General features: G+C 36.8%; 2 protein-coding genes across 3 annotated transcripts in view; one reads left to right on the top strand and one right to left on the bottom strand.

The window, feature by feature from the left end:
- Positions 1–4,785: 4,785 nt before the first annotated feature.
- On the bottom strand, positions 4,786–12,671 carry LOC579771 (aqualysin-1). Its single transcript, XM_779867.5, has 9 exons — positions 12,627–12,671; positions 11,452–11,568; positions 9,878–10,018; positions 8,939–9,068; positions 7,654–7,760; positions 7,271–7,412; positions 6,839–7,023; positions 6,007–6,178; positions 4,786–5,026 (listed from the first exon to the last, which is right to left on the bottom strand). The coding sequence occupies exons 2-9, from the start codon at positions 11,563–11,565 to the stop codon at positions 4,887–4,889; spliced, it is 1,131 nt and encodes a 376-aa protein (XP_784960.4). The 5' UTR covers positions 11,566–11,568; positions 12,627–12,671; the 3' UTR covers positions 4,786–4,886.
- Positions 12,672–19,762: 7,091 nt separating this feature from the next.
- The window catches only part of LOC579698 (dynactin subunit 1), a 45,333-nt gene continuing 43,202 nt past the window's right edge, over positions 19,763–21,893 (top strand). For both annotated transcript variants that reach the window (XM_030985754.1, XM_030985755.1), the window contains exons 1-3: positions 19,763–19,949; positions 20,438–20,550; positions 20,967–21,084. In XM_030985754.1, the coding sequence (XP_030841614.1) occupies positions 19,872–19,949; positions 20,438–20,550; positions 20,967–21,084 (309 nt within the window). In that variant the 5' untranslated portion in view covers positions 19,763–19,871. The remainder of the gene's footprint in view (positions 19,950–20,437; positions 20,551–20,966; positions 21,085–21,893) is intronic.

Raw genomic sequence — 21,893 nt, 5'->3', positions numbered from 1 at the left:
TTTTCTAATATCCAATTAGTCTACTATTTACTGTATATGGTCTATTGTTCATTAAATCGAATAACCAGTTAATCTAATTCCCAGTGTGTCTAATGCCCATTTCGTCTACCACCCATAAGGTCTGATATTAATATGATGATTATCATCATTTATGATTAAATAATTATTAGATCATAATAATGGAGAGTAAGCAAAAAGAGCAATAGACTAAATGGGTAGTAGACCAAATATTTAATCTATCTCTTGCCCTATTTCGAACATGAAGGCAAGTGGAGAGCAATTACTTTCGGGGATCGTTTATCTTATGATCATTTCTCTTCCAATAGTCCAAAGTAACAAAAAGTTCATTAAAAAAACCTTAACCTTTACTTTAAAGCCCCATTGCACTACTTACGCCCTCTACATAATCAACAATGCATAACCGGTGACCGTTGGTCCCCCATGATCCACGTTTTATTTTGTTAATTGAATGCTTATTTGATGAAATAACAATCTGACAGTGACCTTGCAGGGAGGTCTAATTCCTCCTGGCCAAACTAGTGCGGTGGGGCTTTAATGATACCTTTTTATATTGATAATGATTACATTGATGGACATGCGTACAAACAATATGATGGATCGAGGGGGGGGGGGGGGGTGGAGAAGCAGGCCATCTGCATTATAGATCTCGCATGTTAAAATCTGATTGCTTTACTAGTGGCGTAACGTAGATCTATATAGTCATTGAAGAGACACTGGAACCGAGGGGGGGGGGGGCACCAGTCTTCCTATGATGTCACCGAGAAGAGGGAGGGGCTGATGGGGTATCGTTGGACTGGTCCTATCACCTCCCCCTTTTCATTTTCATCCCCTCTCTTTCGTCATCACTTTCTCTTTCCCCCTTTTTACAGTTCTTTTTTTTTTGGGGGGGGGGGGGATACCCCCGGAGCTCAGCCTCTTTGTTCCACACCCTCTGAGAAGTAAGTACTCTCTAGGCAAGTGAATGGTCACTCTTGGCTTGAAAGAATAAAGGCGGTTGCAAAGACTTTCGAAAAAGCAACCTCTAGCGATTCAAGAGCCTTGTGTGTTTTCACCTTTTGAAATGGTGACATTATTATGATGAAATAATCATAGAATCTGAACGTTTTTTTTTTTATACAGGTAAAGCAATAGATTATAGAGATTGTCCTAAGTCCATTTCTTGAAAGCCTTTGTGATAAATACTGTTTTACTCATTGTTTTAGTTTCAGAGAAAAGATAAAACGTTGCAAAATATAGATCACCATGATATTCAACTAGAAACAAACCATTGTCTGTTTTAATGAGCATCTTTGTTCATTGTTTAAACAAAATATATCTCAACTGTTATCTTGGATATGTGGTTCTCAGAGACGCGTACACAAATCAACTTTGAGATAAACATAACAGTTTGCAGGAGTATTGTCAATATTGTCATTACTTCTTAGCAGTATTTTTTGATTGAATTACCTTCTTTAAAGGACCAAAATAAATAAAAGAATAATGCATTATGATTTTTGATTACCCTTTTCTACCTTGTATCTTTTTATCTTCATTCTTTTTTGTATATATTTTAAAATTCTAATCTCGGATTTGTTTACGTGTTAAATCATTTTCTTGTTCAAATTACAAATTTGATACATATACATCAAAATATTTTTAAAATACATCAAAATAAATGTAGTAAATGCTTAATTCCATCTTATTCATGTGTACAATAATTGCTTACTCCTTGTATTAAGTTTGTATGTAAACAAATAACATAATCATAATATGTCAATTCATATAGCGCATATTTATTTCAGGCTTTAGCCGAGCTACTATGATACGGCGAACATTGAGAAAACTTTAGATGTTATAAAGGCTGAATGTATTCAAGCAAAAAGTTACTATAATTCAATGTTAGAAAAGAAAAGAGAAAGTTGGTTTCCATTTTTAGCTAAATATTTAAGGCCTACCAGAAACATTTGTTTGGAAAGATATATTTCAGTTCAAATTTAATAAGATAAGAGACAATAATATCAAAAAAAAAAGAATTTCAAATCAATTCATAGGATATTACCCTCTTAAGATAATTTTTTTTTACATAGAATGTACCAACCAATCCAAAGAGGTTAATAAAATATTTCTAATCATTGAGATATTATTTGAAATACAAAGAAAAATATAAGAAATTAAGAAAGTAATAGAAATGTTATAATGATCATTTTAAGAAATTAATTTGATCTTGTATATAATTCATATGTTTCATTTTACTTGTTTTGTAAATAGTCTATATGTATTTTGAAATGGAATATTAAAGTCCCTCTGAAGAGGTAAAGAGGACAAAAAATGATACGGCGAACCAAGTATGCAAAGAAGGGAACCCATTTACTGCACCTGGGTCGAGAGTGGCAAATTTGAATGGCGATTTCTTGACAAGGTGAGCTACATTTGTTGAAGTTTAGCGACCGATTGGGCAAGGGTCTGCAATAGTTCGATCACCTCCCGAATAACAATAACTTGCAATTTTGCAGTGTAAAATTGCATTCTTTATGTAAAGTCCTGTTGCGACCAAATGACAAAATACTCCATCTTGCAGTTTTGAACTTTTCGCTTTAGAGCAACTTCGATCACACATGAAAAGCAAGGTCTCATCTTCATGCCTTGTGTATTTCTCTTGTCTTTTTCGTACTTGGGTTCGACAGGGTTAAATCATTACTTGAACAAATTTGATGATGATTTTAAAAATGTCTGGGGAGGAGAAATAACCCCTTGTGATATTTCATAAGGGGAGAAATTCCCCTTTTACTTCATTTTTCGGGGTAGTATCATTATATTAAAGGATTAAAGGTAAAGACCAGTTCTGGTCATGCGATTGCATTGTGAAAGAAACGTTGCGGAATCAATCAGAAAAGGTTGATCATCTAGCATATAAGTATTGGTGTGTACTGCAAGGTTCTGGAATCATCAAAATGATATGAAATGTGGCCCAGTCTTGGTAAAGTTACAAGCACTGTACACAGACAGATGTATATGGGACTACGCGACACGTGCGCGGTATCCATCCGGTCCAGATAGATATAATAATTTTCCAAATATATCAATTAGTAGGCGGTTTCCCGGCAAATTTGTATCATCACGTATTAGTCAAAACATATTATTTCACATGATTGGTAATAAGAGCTTCATTTAATTTTTGGAGAGGGGGCGTTTCCAAAACTGGTCTATAACTTTAAGATCATCACTATAACAACTAGAAATGATTGTTGAAATTGCGTCAAAGACATAAGTTATACGTTATAATGGTCAATTCAAATGTTTTCAAGTTATGATAAGTTTTATTTCATAAGTTCAGTTTTGATAAATTATAATGTTTTTTCAAGTAGAAATGACGTATATTACAATCACTCACAACATTCTTTACCTCTCCCCATTTCTATTTTCTGTCTCCTTCCTTATACTTTGCGCTCCACCCCACTCTCTGATTATGAATGCTATCCCCCTCTTTCATTTCCTCTTTACATACATGTACATCAAGTTCTAGCAATAGTACATCTTTGTCTGTCCGTCTCTCTATCTCTCCCCCTCTCTCTCTCGCTCTCTCTCTCTCTCTCTCTCAATTGCCTCTAATGATCGAAAACTATCCATTCAATTCTGCCCGTCCCATCGTTCAGCTTTGAAAGGAATCATCCGGGGTATCATAGGCGTATTATTAAAACGTCCTATCCGTAATCTCTTAAAACACACAGACTGGTATTCTTTAAAGTGTGATAATTGCAGTCCAGGTTTAAATCCCGACAAAGGAGGGCGTTGACAGGGGGGGGGGGTGTAGAGCTAAAGTTTTCTATGTTATATTGACGATGTTATTTGATATTTGTTTCATGTAAGCATTTTGTCATGTTTTCATTGAGCTATGGAAATAAAATTGTTTGAATTGAATTGAATTAAAATTAAAATTGAATCGAGTTAGTTCACTGATTTATCAAGCGCCAAGTGTCAACATTTACAATGTACATCCCAATTACCAACAATCTGTAACCTAGCTTTCACAACTTAAAATTCATTATATACATCTCTTTAGTATGTTGAATAAATCTAGTCATCCGATTGGTCGAAATTGGAGTCGTGATTTTAGCCATGCCCGCCTACCGGTCATTAGTTTTTTTTTAAAGATGCCCGCATGCCCCGGGTCCGCATAAATACATTTTGCTGAGATCTCCATTGGTTTACGTATACAAAGTTTCTTTGTGCGAGCGCGGATTCCATACAGTGCTTTTTGTCTGCAATTCCCGAATGATCGTACCATTCAGGTAACTTTCCAGCGAAGATTTACAGTGTCTCAGATTTTCTGTGATGTTTTAACCAGTCTTTACTCAAGAAAAGGATAATTAAAAGTAAGAATTCTTTGTAGATTTGTTTGTAAATTCAGTATATTAAAGATATTATCGACTGCTTTAATATTTGAAGCATAGCTTTTCCTATACTGGCTCTCGGGGACGCCCAGGTGCGCCGAGGGGTCATATCAGCATGTAACGTCCCCTTGAGCCTTTAGAAACAGCGATGCCTCTCATAGCAGTCAATATATCTATACTATAAAATCAATTTCTCATTTTCATTTCATTATAATAATGCATTAAATTCACTTATGATGTCTTCGTTACAGAATTACATTTTGTTGTTGAGCTCGACGATTGGTCTTCCATAAATCAGGGGACTAATTATTAATCTGTCTTTGCATGGGACTAACGTTCAACCATAGTCCACGTACATGAATATACGACTGCAAGCAATACGAGTACAAAGAAATGCATTTACCTCTAATATTCTGAGTTACATAATCACAATTGTATTCATTTTATTCTAGTTCATGTATTGCACTCATCACAAAAAGTCGTAATGTATAACATTTAGACGGTGAAGAGGAGTTGATTTGGTGAGAGGAAACCGATGTCGGTGACCAGTCCTGGTGTAGCGTTGCTCAGCATGGCATTTCCGAGGGTGCCTGGGTCAGTGTTGGGGTTGTTCTGGAGCATCAGGGCGGCGACACCTGCAGAAGAAAAGCGAAAGAAACGGTGGTAAGATTCGAAGAAATATTACTTTTTGGCAGTTTCCATGTCCAGTATGACATAATTCGCTGACACGTAGCGGACTAGGTCGAAAGACCACTATTGTGCGTACATAATATACAAGTCTGGCCCAGTATGACATAATTTGCTGACACGTAGCGGACTAGGTCGAAAGACCACTATTGTGCGTACATAATATACAAGTCTGGCACGCAGCGAAATCGGATTGAGACCTATAGCTGTCCTCATCAGACCGAAGTTGCAAAATAGCCCGCTATTTTAACTAGCCCAATCTCAAATAAGCCAGCTAAATTGCGTTTTCATCAGCCCGCAGTTGCAATGAGCGGGCTATTTGGTCGAGAAAATATCCCAGAAATGTTGGTCTTGTTTCTCAAATATCCCGCTATTTGGGAAATAACGGGCTAATTTGCGCCCGTCCGAGCTAGTTTGTGATGAGCATATCGGCCTGGTAAAGACGCAATTTCGAGCTTCGGGATAATATCTGAAAATAGCGGATTATTTGGTAAACTAGAGCCGATGAAGAAAGACCTATAAGAATTGTCGATCGTAAAAGTAAAGTCAACTCCGGTGATGAATAATATCTGTTTGATATCTAGTGAATACCCGAATGGTGCCACATTCCTCATAGGAAATCATGCCTATTTGTCCCTAATATTTAGTGGTGGAGGCCCGGGTGGAGGAAAGTACTTCCAAAATGTAATTCTCAAATGGTACGTCAAGGACTACTCTTGACTTATCGTTCTAGTTCTATTGATGGGTGACACCCACTCCCAAAAGAAAATATCGTCATCAAGTTTTTGATATGCCGTTGTGTGTATAAATTCTTTGACAGAAAAAAAAGAGGTAATGAGACCATGCTTTTCTTTTCTTCCTCCCATGCCCCCCCCCCCTGCCCTAGATCCGATACTGTTACTGTAAACCACGTTGTGAATAGACCTACCTGAGACGTGTGGACAGGCCATGGAGGTACCGCTGATGGTGTTGGTAGCACTGTCGGATCGGATCCAGGCGGAGGTGATGTCTACACCAGGAGCCCATATATTGACGCAGGAGCCGTAGCAAGAGAAGGAAGCACGAGCGTCCCTGTTGTCGGTGGCACCGACAGTCATGGCCTGAAAACGGAAAAATGAGTTTCGTTGTGTGATTCTGAATATACTAATGAATATTTGAATATTCATTAATATTTGGGGTGTTCTAACATTTTGCTCTTGCAACATTTCCGTCAAATGAACGATCTACAGTTGGATTTAGTGTTGTGATGGAATGTTTGAGGTCATGGTAAGGGTTAGGGTCAAGTTAGGATTCCGTCTACTGAGATCCGAGGTTAAAGGTAGGAATTCAGTCAGTGTATGGAATTAACCCGGAAGTAGTTGTCGTTGGAACATTCTATCATTAACATATTATTTTGTCATTAATAGTATGTCAAACAGTGATTCAATGTCAGTTTAACAACTGAGAAATAATATTCTAATACTTCGAATGACATCTCACTTTACAATAATTCTCCTGCAATCAATACCACAGTCACACTGCAACACCGACTTCCAGACCGATTCCAAACCGACTAATTTATTGTCAATTCATTGTAATGTACAGTTTGTTCGGTCTATTGTCGTATTATTAAGTGTGATACCTAAGTCATCAAACCGACTCTAGACTGATTCAAAATCTTTTTTTTTTGGCCGTGTGATCAATTTTGGTGTGATCTACAGTCGATCTCCTGTCAGTCTCGCTAGCGTGGCTGTGGCATATGGGAAAGGCCAAATACTCACGTAGCCGGAACGAGCTGGGGAGTAGTTGCAGGAGTTGTCGTTGCTGTTTCCAGCGGCCACGGAGACAAAGAATCCCCTGTTGAAGAGGCTCCTGACAGCGTTGTCGATGAGGGAGGATGCTCCACCTCCGAGAGACATGGATACAACCGCTGGTTTGCTGCCGTAGAGGGCGACGTAGTTCATACCTGGTAGAACGGATAGATACAATTAGATTGTCATTAAAATCATCACTACCGTCACTGTCTTCCTCCTCCTCCTCCTCCTTCTCCTTCTCCTCGATCCTTACCATCATCATAAACATAACCTTACTATTTTCCTGAATAATTGATGACGATCCAATCCTGCCAATGCAATTTCATTTAATTCCATTCAATTCGATTCGATTCCATTGATTTGACTAGATTGGAATGTCTTTGTTTAAGATTGTCTTACCGTCAACGATTCCGCTGAATGAGCCAGATCCAAGACAGTTGAGAACACGAACACCGAACAGGTTGGCGTTCTTCGCGACTCCGTATTGGATACCTCCTACGGTACCGGCGCAGTGAGTTCCGTGTCCGTTGCAGTCAGCGCCCTACGAACGATGAGGAAGATAGGAAATGGTAATAAAAGTTGGTATTGCCCTATTTTAAGGTACAATGTTGGAATGACGCTTTAAGATCAATGCTCGACCTTTTACCAGTATCATATAGAAATGCCCCCCCCCCTCCCTCAAACGCGAGGCTTATGTTTAGGACTCCATAAAAAGTAGATCAAAACATTGCAAATGGAATAATTGGATATTGGATAATTCACAGCGAATTTTGTAAACTTACATTGCCTCCGACAGCATCGTAAAATACGGCGCCACGACGGCCGAAGTCGTTGTGGGTTTGCCAAATACCGGTATCGACGACGTAGACGTTGACGTTAGATCCATCGTCTGTAAGAACAAATGGTTGAAAATGGTGTATTTAATACTTTCCAAAATTAAACTAAAGCAATTTTAATAGCCTTCAGCGTCACCTAGGGAAATGTAGGCACATGACAACGACGTATTACGTAAACTGAACATGATTTCCATAGGACTTGACACATGGTATCGCAATTGCCCCGAAGTTGATTTTTCGAAAATTTATATACTTGCGATCTTGTGTCATGAATTATGTTGTTCATAATAGTAATAAAACAATTTCAAGTAATTTAAAGAAAATCTTTAAACAAAACTTAAACCTAAACCTAACATAAACCTTATGGCAACCCTGAACATTACCCTAACTCTACATCCTTGACGAAATAAAGCAACGGTAAGAACAATGATGTAGTTCTTCATAAGACAGTGCCAGTGCCAGGTGATACAACATTACTCCGGCGAAATGTGCTCGGACTTTTTCGTCAATCAGGGTTTGTTTGTTCGTTTGTTTATTTATTTCAATACGGTGATAAAAAACCTGCTCAGCCCGCCCCCCCCCCCACTCAGTGTTATTTAGGGTACGCATATGCTCGTTCCCTCTTTTTGAAAGCACCCCCTATCTGAGGACTGCCAACATTTCCGAACCTCCCTTTCGCGGGCTTTTCGCGGGCTTTTCCTGCCTTGGAGACCCCCCTAAATCAGGAAAAATGCTAAATGTACCCCCCTAAATTCAGAATAATTTCTCAGTAGTCCAAAGAGATGAGAGAAAAAAAGAAAAAAACACCCCCTTTTTAAAGAAATCTCCGGGTGAAAAGGCAAGTACACACCTATTTTTTTTTACAATTCTCGGGCCGGACTTTGACATTTTTGCAACACGCATGCGGTCATTCCGACCCCTGAGTTGGGGGGGGGGGGGGGGGGACCGGGCTGCTCAGGCAGCCACAAGCCTGTTTTTCAGGAAGTCCTTATACACAAGAAGACAGGGGTGTTAGGGAAGTTAGTTTTTAGTTTTGTTTCGAACTTCATGTAGTTTTAAGGTAAGATATTGCCGGTGTCAAATGTTAGGAATTCGGTTAGTGTAGGAACTTGGCCGTGGAGCAACGGTAGCCGGAGCAATGGTCGCCAGAGAAATAGTCGCCGGAGCAATGGTCCCCGAAGTTAGTGTAAAATTTAGAACCCACCGGCAACGGAAAGAGATGAGGACTTACAGTTTGAGTTATAGTTGTTATTAAGAGGAAGGTTCCTCTGGTCGATACGGTCAAGACCCCAGGAAGCGACGGCCTGAGTGCGGACAACACCATCCTCTTCAACAGTTACGATGCCATCAAAGCGACGAACCTACGAACGAACAAAAATAAAAATCGTTAGTGGTACCAAGTTTATCCAGATGTATAGTGCAGGACGAGAACCATGAACACATTTTCAAGACAAAATGCCTTCTTTAAAACTGATTTGAGGTTTCATGAGACCTACAACCCCAAATATTGACGATCCACGAAACCGGCAGCCGGAGAGGCCGACAACCTATACGCTCTATACGAGGCAGAATAAAGCAGTCACGTGAACCTTCAGAAAAGTTGTCAGAAGTCCCGCAAGAGCGACATGTCCATATTCTGTCAGTCTCCTGAAATCTCATTAAGCGCGGGAAACTAACATCATTGGTCTCATAGGTCGCAGAAAATATGAACTATATAAATAAAGTGCATGATAGATAACTCTCATTAAAAACACGTACATCTGTCATGTTTAGGCTGATTTAGTTTGTGCTAAGATTTTCTTTCCATTTTACGTCGAAAAACTCCGGCATTTCGACTAACTTCATTCTGACTTCATTCTAACTCGTCATCTCTCTTAATCATGAGATTACAAGAGATGACGAGTATGATGACGATTGACGAGTGTACGAAAATGAAAACCTATGTGTAGGTGTAGGACTTAGTCACAGGTATCAAAATGTAAAGCTTTTGAAAGGTTTGAGTGACGGTCGAAAATTGCTTCATTAATTTCATGCTACATGCAACCAAGTATGTTGGCAGCATCCACTGTTAAAAATAAAAACAAGATCGTGATGGAGAGGAATAGTTATTGTCAAAGTGCGCGAATTCTTGACATTTTTTCCTGAATGCACTCGAGGTGGGAATACTTACGAAGTCAACGGCTTCCTCGCTGAGCTCAAGAGACAGAGCCCTGACGGCAGTGAAGGTCTTGAGAACCTTGCCAAGATGGAAGCGACGAGTGTTCAGAGCCTTCTGAAGACGATCAGCAATCTGGCCAACATCGACCTCGTCCTGGGTGTCGAAGAAAAAAAATGATATGATGAATACCGTGATGGTAAGAATCAACTGATCGATAAACCCTCAATGAATGAAGATTGAAGGAAAAGAAAAGATTATCTCATGTATTTGCGGGGGAGTGGGTATACTCTTGAATGGTCAAGATCTCTATTCTACAACATCTAATCCACAATGTTGGTAAAAGACACGAAAAATAAACCTTGTCCTTGCATGTGCCTAGAGCCTAGATTTGGTCGAGAGGTTACTTATTGTTTAGGCTATATTTTAACAAGTGGAACATAAAGACTCCCCAATTTAAAAAAAAGTGGATTATACACCAGTTTACAGTTGTATCAGTGCGCATGCGCAGACAGAGGTCAGAGGTTATTGCCCCAAAATTGGGGCCAATAACCTCTGACCTCTGGTATTTATGCGTAAATTAAGATTGCGCCCATGCAAATGATGATATGCGCGCACAACGCAGCGCGCAGGCAGTGATATCATCATAATTTGCATGGGCGCAATCTTAATTTACGCATAAATACATGACCTCTAGGTCATTGGCCTTGTTTAAAATGGCGCACACAACTGTAAACTGGTGTATTGTAGAGCTAAATTCCAAAAAATAATCTATCATACTGATTATATGATTATTATTATGATGATGATGATGTTGATACTAGTCGAGCATAATTATTCACTATAAAAGAGTTTTATTTTTCATTTTGAATACAAAGCATTGTTGACTTTAACCAAGCTTCCACGATAGGGCGCTTACGCGTTCAAGGCATTTTCTCCCACCCGTTACCCATTTTCTTTTTTCACCCGGGTTCAAAGCGGTAAAGGTAGATCAATGTCTTGTCACACAGAAGTCGCAACTGCAGCAACCGTAGTGGTTGAAGTTAAATTTGAATATCTAATGATCATATTAGAATATTGTTCTTTGGATTATGGTATCTCATTCGAATATTAAACACTTTTGTCCATAAATTTGGGATGATATTTTGTTACCTCTCCCCCCCCCCCCCCCCACTCAGTGTTATTTAGAGTACGCATATGCCTTTTTCAGCACCCCCCCCCCCCCACCTTTTCAGCAAAAGTCCGGTGTGTAAAGTCAATAGGGGTCGACCTTTTTCTTTTGATACGAAAGGACATTTTGGTAACACGCATGCGGTCCGTCCGTTCTCGGAGTGGGGGGGGGGGGGGGGGCCTCTTTTCAAGACGTGATTGTAAGAGTATGATTTATTCTGAGTAGATAAAGTGTACATCTTCTTAGAGCTTTATTGATCCATCTAAAGAGTCATAGAGATCGACCAATAAAGTTCTGAGAAGATATAAGAAAAATCCATATTGTCACAATCATGTCAAGAAAATAGGTAAGAAAAAACTACTCCAGCTTAATGGGCAACGGTGTATTTTCGACAAATGACTTGATTTTTAATACTTACGTTGAGAGCAACGAGATAGCGGTTTTGGATCTCCTCTGTAGCAGTGTTGTACGAGGCGATCCCGTAAGCTGAGACGGCCATACAGGCCAAGAGGCAGACAGTGAAAGCACGCATCTTCTAGTGAATAGTAATTTATAATAAAAAACAATGATATATATAAAATGACTTAGCATAAATAATTAAGGTAGCAACTGATTACTGTCACCAGTAACGGCTTCATGAACCGTGATGATTATTAAAAAATTGGTTTTAGATTTAAAAGGAAGAAAGAAAAAAAAATCCTTGCTACTGCCGTTGGGTTGGGACAGTGGTGTGACGTGATCGAATCCAAACATTGAGGGGACACGTAATGCAGTGATGGGGGGGGGGGGGGGGCGGGCACTGGTCTTACTTAAGAAAATTAAATGCGAATTTGCAAGGCTAGTGATGATAGGAAGAGGTTGCATATGTGGCTGGTGGTCAAGGCGTCTACTTTTTCAATGAGCTGAGTTGTCAGCTCCATGTCGTCTTGCCTCTGGTGAAGCCCCGGATGAAAGAAAATCTGAAGTATTTTTTAAAAATTATTCATTTATTTATTTATTACACATCTTTTAAAAGAAGGGTAGCCCAATCAGTAAATAAATACTGGTTTTCGTTGAGGCCCTTCATAACACAAAAAAGTATATACATTTTAACAAATAAAAATATAAATAAATATAGAAAATTACGATACGACTTAAAAAATAAAAAAAATTGCAAACCAGGTTATAAATAAACGGATTTGAACATAGAGAATAACGAAATGAGTAATATGTATATGATACAATATCTAAATGCAATCTGTTTTTTCGGCAACGTGTGCCCAACCTTTCATGAATTACTTTTTTTTTTGTTATAAGACTTTCCGATGGTGAAATAGATTTCTTTTCTCAAAGATTTCTTTGTTTTTATCAGCAGGTTTACACTGCACGAAACCCCAAAGACTAAAGAAAATTTAATATAACTATACTCGAAGCCTTAGATAGCAGTAGAAAGATATTAGCAAATTTGAAAGGAAGACAAAATACCATGCTTATGTCATACAACCTCGTGTAATGAGAAGAAAATTTTCATTGCAGCAAGAACAGCTCTAAACATGTCTACAAATTAAATCACAAACCATTGAAACGACTGAAATTATCGGAGAAATGACTTACTATGATCGAGGTCTGTCTATGCTGACTGAAACTCAAACTATGATTTTAAAAGATGCGATTTTTAAGGAAATTTATACTCCTTTTATCCCTTATCTTGAAGATATTTAGGTTATCTGTTTAGGGCATCATCCGTTTTTCAATAAACAGTTAATAAGCTTTTAATAAGCCTCCACAACAATTGATAAGATGATTTAAGATTTTCATCGGATTTCGGTTCTCAAACAGATGTAGTATATTCCATCAAGCTCTTTATATGACAATAGTAAATGAAAGATAAATAACAAATTCTGTACATGATAATAGTAAAGGAAACATACAAACAAAAAGGTATCTTGACTTTGGACAAACGTTGTAATGTAAATATTGTGGTATTATTTTTAGAAACTAAGACCGATAAGTGGCGTTGTTTATCCTAATCTTTTTAGTACAGAGCTGTAGCCAGAGCAGTCACTGCGTCCTGCGTGCGGGTGGGGAGGGGGGGGGGGTGGTATTCGGACAACATTTGAGTGCGCTTTGGCGATAGATAAGGATATGTATAATAAGAATAATATGCACTCTTAGATGTTAACATTATTAAAGGAAAGAAGACAAAAATCTGAATGTTTTTGACAATTTTTTGCTAGAGGTTTGAAGGGGAAAGGGGAAATATCTATCCCCATATAGATCATTTTCCTATGGCGCCCCATGTATAGCAAACCATTGATAGATTGATGTTCATTTATTTTCCTTATACATCATCATCATTAATAATTGAATGTTTGACATGGTCACATAAAATCGTAAAAATAAAGAGAAAAAAGGGATCGTCATTAGCAAAGCTTGACCTCAAGTCCTTGTCAAAAGCAAACAGGTTCACACGATGTATAAACATAATTATGTAACTCAACTTGCATTATGGAGTAGTATTATAGTAAAATTATTAATTTCAAACTTGACTGTAAAGATTAAATGTCCCCTGGAAAGAATTGCCCTTCATATAGCATCACAAAACAATTTTAATGCCTCTATCTGTAACATTAATATTTATGCATGGAAATTTACATGGACCTACTGTTCTTATTTTATAGCATGTATCCTTGTACCTTAAAATATGAATATTTCAGTTGCCAGGAATTTTATCAAGGTATTTGGTATCCACAGATTTTAAGGCCCGAATTCTCAAAGGAGGTTTGGTTAAAAACGCGTCGAAACGCGTCATATGACGCACATAAACCTTGGTTTGTCGACAAACCTCCTTTGTGAATTCGGGCCTAAATGTTTCCCTTGAAACTAGGGACTTTTAGATTTGCACATCGACATAATGGACTGCTACGTGTGACGTCCTTTTAAAGGACGTCACACGTAGCAGTCCACTTTGTCGACGTGAAAATCTAAAAGTCCTTATTATTTAAATGCAGCTCTCCCCTCGCCCTTTCCCCTCCTTACTCTCTCTCTCTCTCTCTCTCTCTCTCTCTCTCTCTCCCGTTCATCATTGTGTTGGTTAGCCGCTTTCCGCTGTGCATTGTTTATATAATTTGGAGATTTTGTATGAACATTTTTTATTTATAATACTGAGGACGTCAGCTAAAGCTGTGTTTATGACGAACCCTGTTTTTAAATAATGTATGATTTTACGCGATCATGCATGTTAAAAATTCTTATATTTGTGATGATGTAGGCCCTATATATGGAAAATAAATGAACATCAATCAGTCAATCAATCAATCATATAAATATAAAAAGAAACAGCTGAAAACTTTCGGCCAAACTTTCAGGCCACATGTACGTGTAGTACTTACAATTAACAACTAAATTATTCATACCTATTATCAGGTTTTATAATTTTTAAGGTATTTTGATTTGTTTACAATTAAAAGTAATTGACAACGACAAAATAACGTCATTAAGCCAGTCCACCTTTAGTTACCAAATTCAAAGACAAGAAACCTCAACATTTACAAGGGATATGGATAATTTAGTTGTTGAGTGTGTATACCTTTTTGTGTCAGTAGTGCATGTGGTTGTCAGCAAGTTAATATTAATTTTGAGCATTTCAAAACCTCACAGTGTTCTTCAATCATTTCAATTTAATCGCATTATCATGCAGCACTCAACTTTATCTTGATCTCTATTTCATTTCTGTCGAGTCAAATACGGCATTACAATTATCTTCTTTATTCAGCACCTGCTGTAAGTAAGGCCCATGAACAACATTTATTTACTTGTTACGTCATCACATTTGCACATGGCGTTCTGTCCCCGAGTGTCCTACGTCACTGTTGCCCATAAAGTTGGTCTATTTTTTGTTGTTACCTCTTTTCATAAAACGATGTTAACAATATGATTTATTCTTGATAGATAAAGTTCATCTCATATTTTTGGGGGATCAATCTAAAAAGTCACAAAGATTGATCGTTAAACTTCTGAGAATCGGATTGCACAATCATTATGTAAAGAGGTTAGAAGAAAAAATATATTCCAACTTAGTTGGCAACAGTGTAGTTAGCAGATTGTGAACCCTCAGTCTACACAAACCATTTAAAGATGTTTGCAGGTGCACTTCTATAATAAAGATAATAATGATATAGTAATACTAATACTACTTATAATACATGTAACAAAAACAATAATAATAACAACAATAATACTAATAATAATAATAATGATGATGATAATGATGATGATGTGAATAATAATAATAATAATAATAATAATAATAATAATAATAATAATAATTATAATAATGAAACTAAAGATCATAATAGAAATTATAACAATAATAAATTGTTATAATAATAATTATAACAGCAACAACAACAATGATAACATAGGGGAGGCGTTGGAGGCTTGATTAAAAAAAAAAAAGGCCTAGGGTCTACGTTAGAAAAGTAAGATCAGCGGACTCCCTGAAAATTCTGTTATTTTATTTATTATTGTAACTCATTTTCTTGTATTCATTGTTATTGTTATAATCCTTTATGTTCCTCGAAATGAAATGAAGTGAAAATGAAATGAACATGAACAAATGAAATTCAATTTACAATAACCAGACCGAGGTATCTAGATTTATGGCTCGAATGTTTTTTCGTTTTTTCTTGGGTTGGCCGAAATTGCGGTTACGAAGTGTCTCGATCTCTGCCAAATATTGACAACTTCCAAGCTGGCAATCTGCTGAAAAGTTAGCATAATACAGGCTAGTTTGTGAATAGGTAAGCTCAAATTTTCTTACGTATTTGTTATTAAGTTTGAATTAACTATTTTAGAAGTGCTTTGATATATATTTGGCCCAATGTCGATGTTTAGAAGGAAAAGGCGTTACCACTTCTTTAGAACGGTCCCATATCTAGGATATGATGTCATGTTTTGATGTTGATGAGTCTGTGGGGGAAAAAGCCAAACAAGTTAATAATTAAATATTTGAGAGGGTACGAATTGGGCATTAAATTGAAAATGAATAGGGTTCAGTAATCAAATATAGAAGTCAATGTTAGATCATGTGTGATGTGATAACCGATATGAACGAGCTGAAACTTTTTGTGCTTTTTTTTCTTTCACAAATTGACGAAACTAAAACAAGTAAAAAATGAAATAAACTAAAAATAAATATATCTGCTGTAGATTAGCCTTCCTGGCCCATGTACAATAGGGGCGCTGGTCCGAGAATGAGGATCATCCGCTTAAATGAGGATATTCTCAGTTTGCGGACGATCCTTATTCTCGAACCAGCGCCCCTTCTCATGATGTAGGCATACATGCCAACTGTTCAGATTAAAGAGGAACATTCCTCTTTTTGGGAGAAGATAATTATCATTTTAATGCAGGCCGTGTTCCTCTTCCTGTACAAATTTGTCTGTAGTATTGAATAGGAGAGTTAGGATTGTTCCTCTTTTTTTTGAAAATAGCATAATTTGTACAGATTTCTGATTTTCAAATGTTGGCATGTATGATTTGGGTCTATGAAGGATAGTTAAGTTCTTGTTTAAAGGTAAAGACCAGTATTGGAAACGCCCCAATTTCAAAAAATGAAATGGAAGCTCTCATTACCTATCATGTGAAAGAATATGTTTTGACTAATACATGATGATAAAAAATTTGCCGGGAAACCACCTAATAATTCATATATTTGGTAAATTTGTTTCTCTCATGGTCTGTGAGAGATATAGGGTAGTCCCATATACATCTTTCTGTGTATAGTGCTTGTAACTTTACGAAGAATGGGCCAAATTTCTTATCATTTTGATGATTCCAGAACCTTGCAGATGCTAGATGCTAGATGATCAACCTTTTCTGATCGATTCCACAACGTTTCTTTCACAATGCAATCGCATGACCATAACTGGTCTTTACCTTTAAGACCGTAAATGCCTTCAAAGTGCATGGTTTTTGCTCTTATTCTTATTCACTCCAATTATTCTCCTCCAATTTTCGACTCCATAATGTGTGAATTTAGATTGAATACGATCATACCAATTCAGCTCCACTTTCAAAAAAATATGGTGACCGTTAATTAATTAATTGATTAATAATAACAAGACACGGGCTAGCTGGTTGTGCATATTATAACCAACACGAAAAAGCCAATATATTGGCATTAGCTGGAAAAAACGTATAAGGCATTATATACCTCACTTAAGTAATCCAGCAATCTGATTGGTCGAAATTGCATTCATAAACTTTAACTGTTCCCGAAAATTCCCGGTAACCATGGTTAAAAAACAGTTCAAAATCCCAATAACCATGGTTATTGGGAAAATAGGTCAGTCTCCATGGTTACCCCATAGGTTTACATGTTAAAAAATGGTCTGAGCGATCGAGGATACCGTACGTGTGCGAAGAATTGGTCGGTAATTTCAATACAATTGAATCTCGATCGATCTCACCGACAATTTTATCTTGCATTGTTGACATGAAGACGAAAATAAACTTCCAAAAACAAAAAAAACAACATCTGCCGATAGATCTTGATCTAAGTTCGTGCCAATATGCATTGCAAAAGTAAAAGAAGGGCCCGTTTAATGGAGCAGCAGCGAAGCATCGACCACGCGAAGCCGTTTTCAATTCATTTTAATGTATATATTAAAGAAAACTACTGTACATGGTGACAGAGCGCGCTGGCCGAGTGGTTTGAGGCGCTGACTTTAGTTACATCACCTTTTGTACGCAAGAGATCGAATCCCATCTTCGACAAAAGTTTTTTTTTTTTTTTTTTTTCTTTCTTTTTTTTTGGCATATAAAAGTATTAATGACTGCTTTAATATTCGAGAAATAGTTGTTTTTATACGCTCTCGGGAAGGTTACAATTGGGCTATTCCCCTCGGCACGCCTCGGGAAATAGCACAATTCTAACCTTCCCTTGAGCGTATAAAAACAACTATTTCTCTCAAAGCAGTCATTAATACTATACTATCTCGTTTTTAAACGGCTGGTTCAAAATTAACAAATATTTGTGGGGCGATTATGATTTAACAAAGATGATTTTGTCATCTTAATTGTAAATTCTTTCAAATTTGACATTCAGTTTTTCATTATCTCACAAATAATTATTTTGAGTAACGCCCTCTGCAACAAAACTCAATTATTCCTTTAAGATAACCTTGTACACCAGATAGCTGTACTTGAGATACCTACATGTAGTCCGACCTACATTTAGGTAAATATATTCTCAAACTCATTTCAAAGGACCAAGATCGCTGACTACCTTGCCCTTGGTAGACATAGTTGAAAAATTCCACATGATCAATTCATGGTTACAATAAAGAATCTATCGATGGATTGAAGAAAAAAAAAAAAAAAATTTGTCATCCTAAATCTACATTGTAACAAAGAATTTTTTCTCTGGATATTTTGAATATTCTACATGTAGTATAGTTGCCTAAGCTGAAATAGCTCAGCAAATTGTATATCAAATACTTGAGACATTGAAACAGCCCCCCCCCCCCATAAAAAAGAAACCCTAAATGAAATATATTAAACATATTAGCCCTAAAGCCTTCAGCCATGGGGTATTTCTTTGACAATAGCACTGCATCATGCAACATTTTCCTCTTATGTTTTCCTTATTTAATGCATCAGTGGAATCTTTATTCTCAAGAAAGGTTCATATTATTTAACATTTTTTTAATTTGGAGATGCATTAATTATAAGAATATGGAAGATCATACTTGGAATTTTCAGGTCTATTAAATCATGAAGGCAAACTTTTATAGTTTTTTAAATTGACCATCTTAATTCTTTTTTTCAATTAGATTACCAACTGCAAAAATTGTGACAGATATTCTAAAATCAAGCTCAAGTTTCCAAATTTTGGTAATGTCGTTTTGCAGTTTCTGTACAAAATAAAAGACAACAAAACAACAACAAATAAACAAACAAACAAACAAAGCAATGAAACACATTATATAGAAATTCAGTCCCTACTGCAGAGTGTAAACAAAACAAATGCTTATTGTTTGATCCTACATATACTTTTGATATTGTGGACCCCTTTTTAATTTTTTTGTTTTGTTATGGACAAATACATTTTGATCAAATACCTTCTTCTTCTTCAAGATAATCTGCCTCCTTCACTGCTGAAGATTCTTGCAGATGTGTGAGACTGCATGTGTGTGGCGAAACTAATATATTCACTATTCAGATTTCTTTTTGGGCAAATATATATTGATCAAATAGACCTTCTTACTAACATATTCAGAAATTAGTCAAAACGTTGGTTGGGGGGGGGGGGGGGGGGGGAGGGGGGCTTCCCGTGACTGGAATTTGCATTAATCCTATTTACTTTTACATGTACATTGTATTTAAATAACTTAAATAACAACCTCAAATTTTCCATCCATCTCACATTTTTCCTATTGATTATCAGGTGAATGTAAATAGTTTATCACAATCGAGGCACTCGGGGTCCAAAGCATTCATGAATACATTTGAATGCATTTGTGTGAACTGATCCTTTGACTTAAAGCTACTGTATTCAATGAGCTCTTTTGGAATTTGATAGGTCGGTCCTTAAGTGCCTCAACAAAGGAATGAATTCATCCTAATGACATGTACATGTATGAAGACCACCAGTGCATGGATTCATCAACTTCTCAGTGTACATGTACATTATACTATTCTAGCCCCATAACAATTGCTAGTACCGCATGAAGTTCACTGGTTTTTACAGACATACATCACGTGTGTAGCATACTAGTTCCAGCAGTTTTATCACTTGTATATGTACATTGTACATGTACAAGATTGTCATAAGAGTGCAGTTTTGTATGAAATATGGCCACCCAGGAAGATGACCAGTGTGATGTTTATCAAAAAGATCTTTCTTTTCAATCGGCTTTGAACTATTCATGGGTAAATATGGAAGCCTGGGTATCGTTTCACAAAACTGTTACAGGTACAACTATGTTAATGTCCCATTGAAATGCACATATTTAGATTGATACACCTTTCAATGGTACTTATGGCAGTTTTGTGAAACATGCCCCCGTTCATGTACATGTTTTCATGACCATGGACCTGCCTGTTATAAGTAAGCAACCAGGATGACCCGTGGCCTGAAGTTCTACCCAATGGACTTGGTAATGAGGATTAATGGAAATGTTATGTGGTCGTTTTTGTTGGTATAAAATTAATAAAACAAAGGAAATCATAATACTTGCCAATTTTGGGACGTTGTAGCTCTGTCCTTTAAATTGTATTTTACTAAAACTTTCATTGAGTTTCATTTCTAATTTGTCTTATTTCATTATATATTTAACTCATTGCCTGGAGAGGTTTCCTCTTTCACCTCTGTATTAAAGCTGTTACATAACACACATTATCTCCACTTTTATCAACAGAGAGAAGGACAGAATATGGCTGAAAAGCCAGTCAAGATTGGTACTCGGGTAGAGATCATCGGAAAGGGATGGTTAGGAAAGGTAGCATTTGTCGGAACAACCACCTTTGCTACGTAAGTAAAACAAAAAATGTTACTTTTCTGTTTAAAAAAAAGAGAAGTTTTGTGATCACTATGCTGGCCTCAATGTAAATCTACAAGGTTTAAAATCATCATTGTTCTTTTTAAACATACAGGATAATGTTGTTACATACATGTATATTACATTTTAATACAAATTTTACCATTTCAAACTTTATTAATCCAATTCTCAATTTTGATATGAATAGTTGATTAAAACAAAAATACATATATTTTTACCCGAACTATTCAACAACAAAAATTCTTCAATTGTTTAGGGCTTTCAAAAACTAAATACATATTTTATTTAAAATTAAATGCTCCGTGGAGTATTTTTTGTCTTCCATTGCTCTGAATCTTGACGTAGCTAACAAAACCTTGTTTCTCATTCTTTATTAATTTCAATACAGTGGCAAATGGATTGGTGTTGCGCTGGATGAACCTAAGGGGAAGAACAATGGGACCGTCCAGGGCAAGAAGTATTTCACTTGCCCTGATAATCATGGAATCCTTATTCGACAGTCACAGGTGGGTGAACGGGATGAGAGACGGAGGGGAAGGATAATGGAAAGAAAAAGTAATTAAGTTCCATTGATCTTTATCAAACCGGGACTGCACTGCACTTGTAGCTACTTGCGCCCTCTATATAGCCAACAATGCCTAAGCGGTACTAGTTGATCTCCATGGTCCCCTTTTTCTTAGGTTAATTGAGAGCTGATTTGATGAGAAAACCACCTGCCAGTGACCACGCAGGGACGTCTAATCCCTCCTGGCAAAACTACATGTAGTACAGATAGGCTTGTAAATGGCTTCATTTTCTTTGCACTCTGAAGGTACATGTATTTTAGGTTTAAGTAGTAAGGGCTGTCTACCCTAAATGTGTTGCCCAAGTGATGCGTTAGTTGAATTGACTCACTGATTGAGCGTAACATTGAAAGACTGCATTCATTAAGACTATGAGATGCATACAAAACATCATGGTTTCCCTATCCAGTGCGTCCATCTCTGTAATCTCTGTCTGCAAAGTTATTTAAACATTGGAATAAACAAGTTTTCTTAAATTCAGATTTCATTTTCCCAATGATTTTAGCAACATAATGTGAACATACACATCGCAAAATTTATAATGTCATTTCTAGTGCAGAGTAATGTCTGAATCAAAGTCCAGTGGACAATTTTCACGTAGTGTAGCAATTCTTATATTCAAATTTTTAACAAGACTTCCCATGATACTGTATTAAACTAGCTGCCAACAATTCCTATTTTGGAGGAATGATTCCTATTTTTTTGCCTTCAAACTATTGTTTTGAACCTAGAATCCTCTCCTTTTCTGAAAT

This window comes from Strongylocentrotus purpuratus, unplaced genomic scaffold, assembly GCF_000002235.5.
Source record: "Strongylocentrotus purpuratus isolate Spur 01 unplaced genomic scaffold, Spur_5.0 spur5_scaffold_15, whole genome shotgun sequence".
Lineage (NCBI taxonomy): Eukaryota > Metazoa > Echinodermata > Echinoidea > Camarodonta > Strongylocentrotidae > Strongylocentrotus > Strongylocentrotus purpuratus.
Note: the sequence above shows the minus strand (reverse complement) of the source record. Positions and strands in the feature narration are given on the sequence as shown.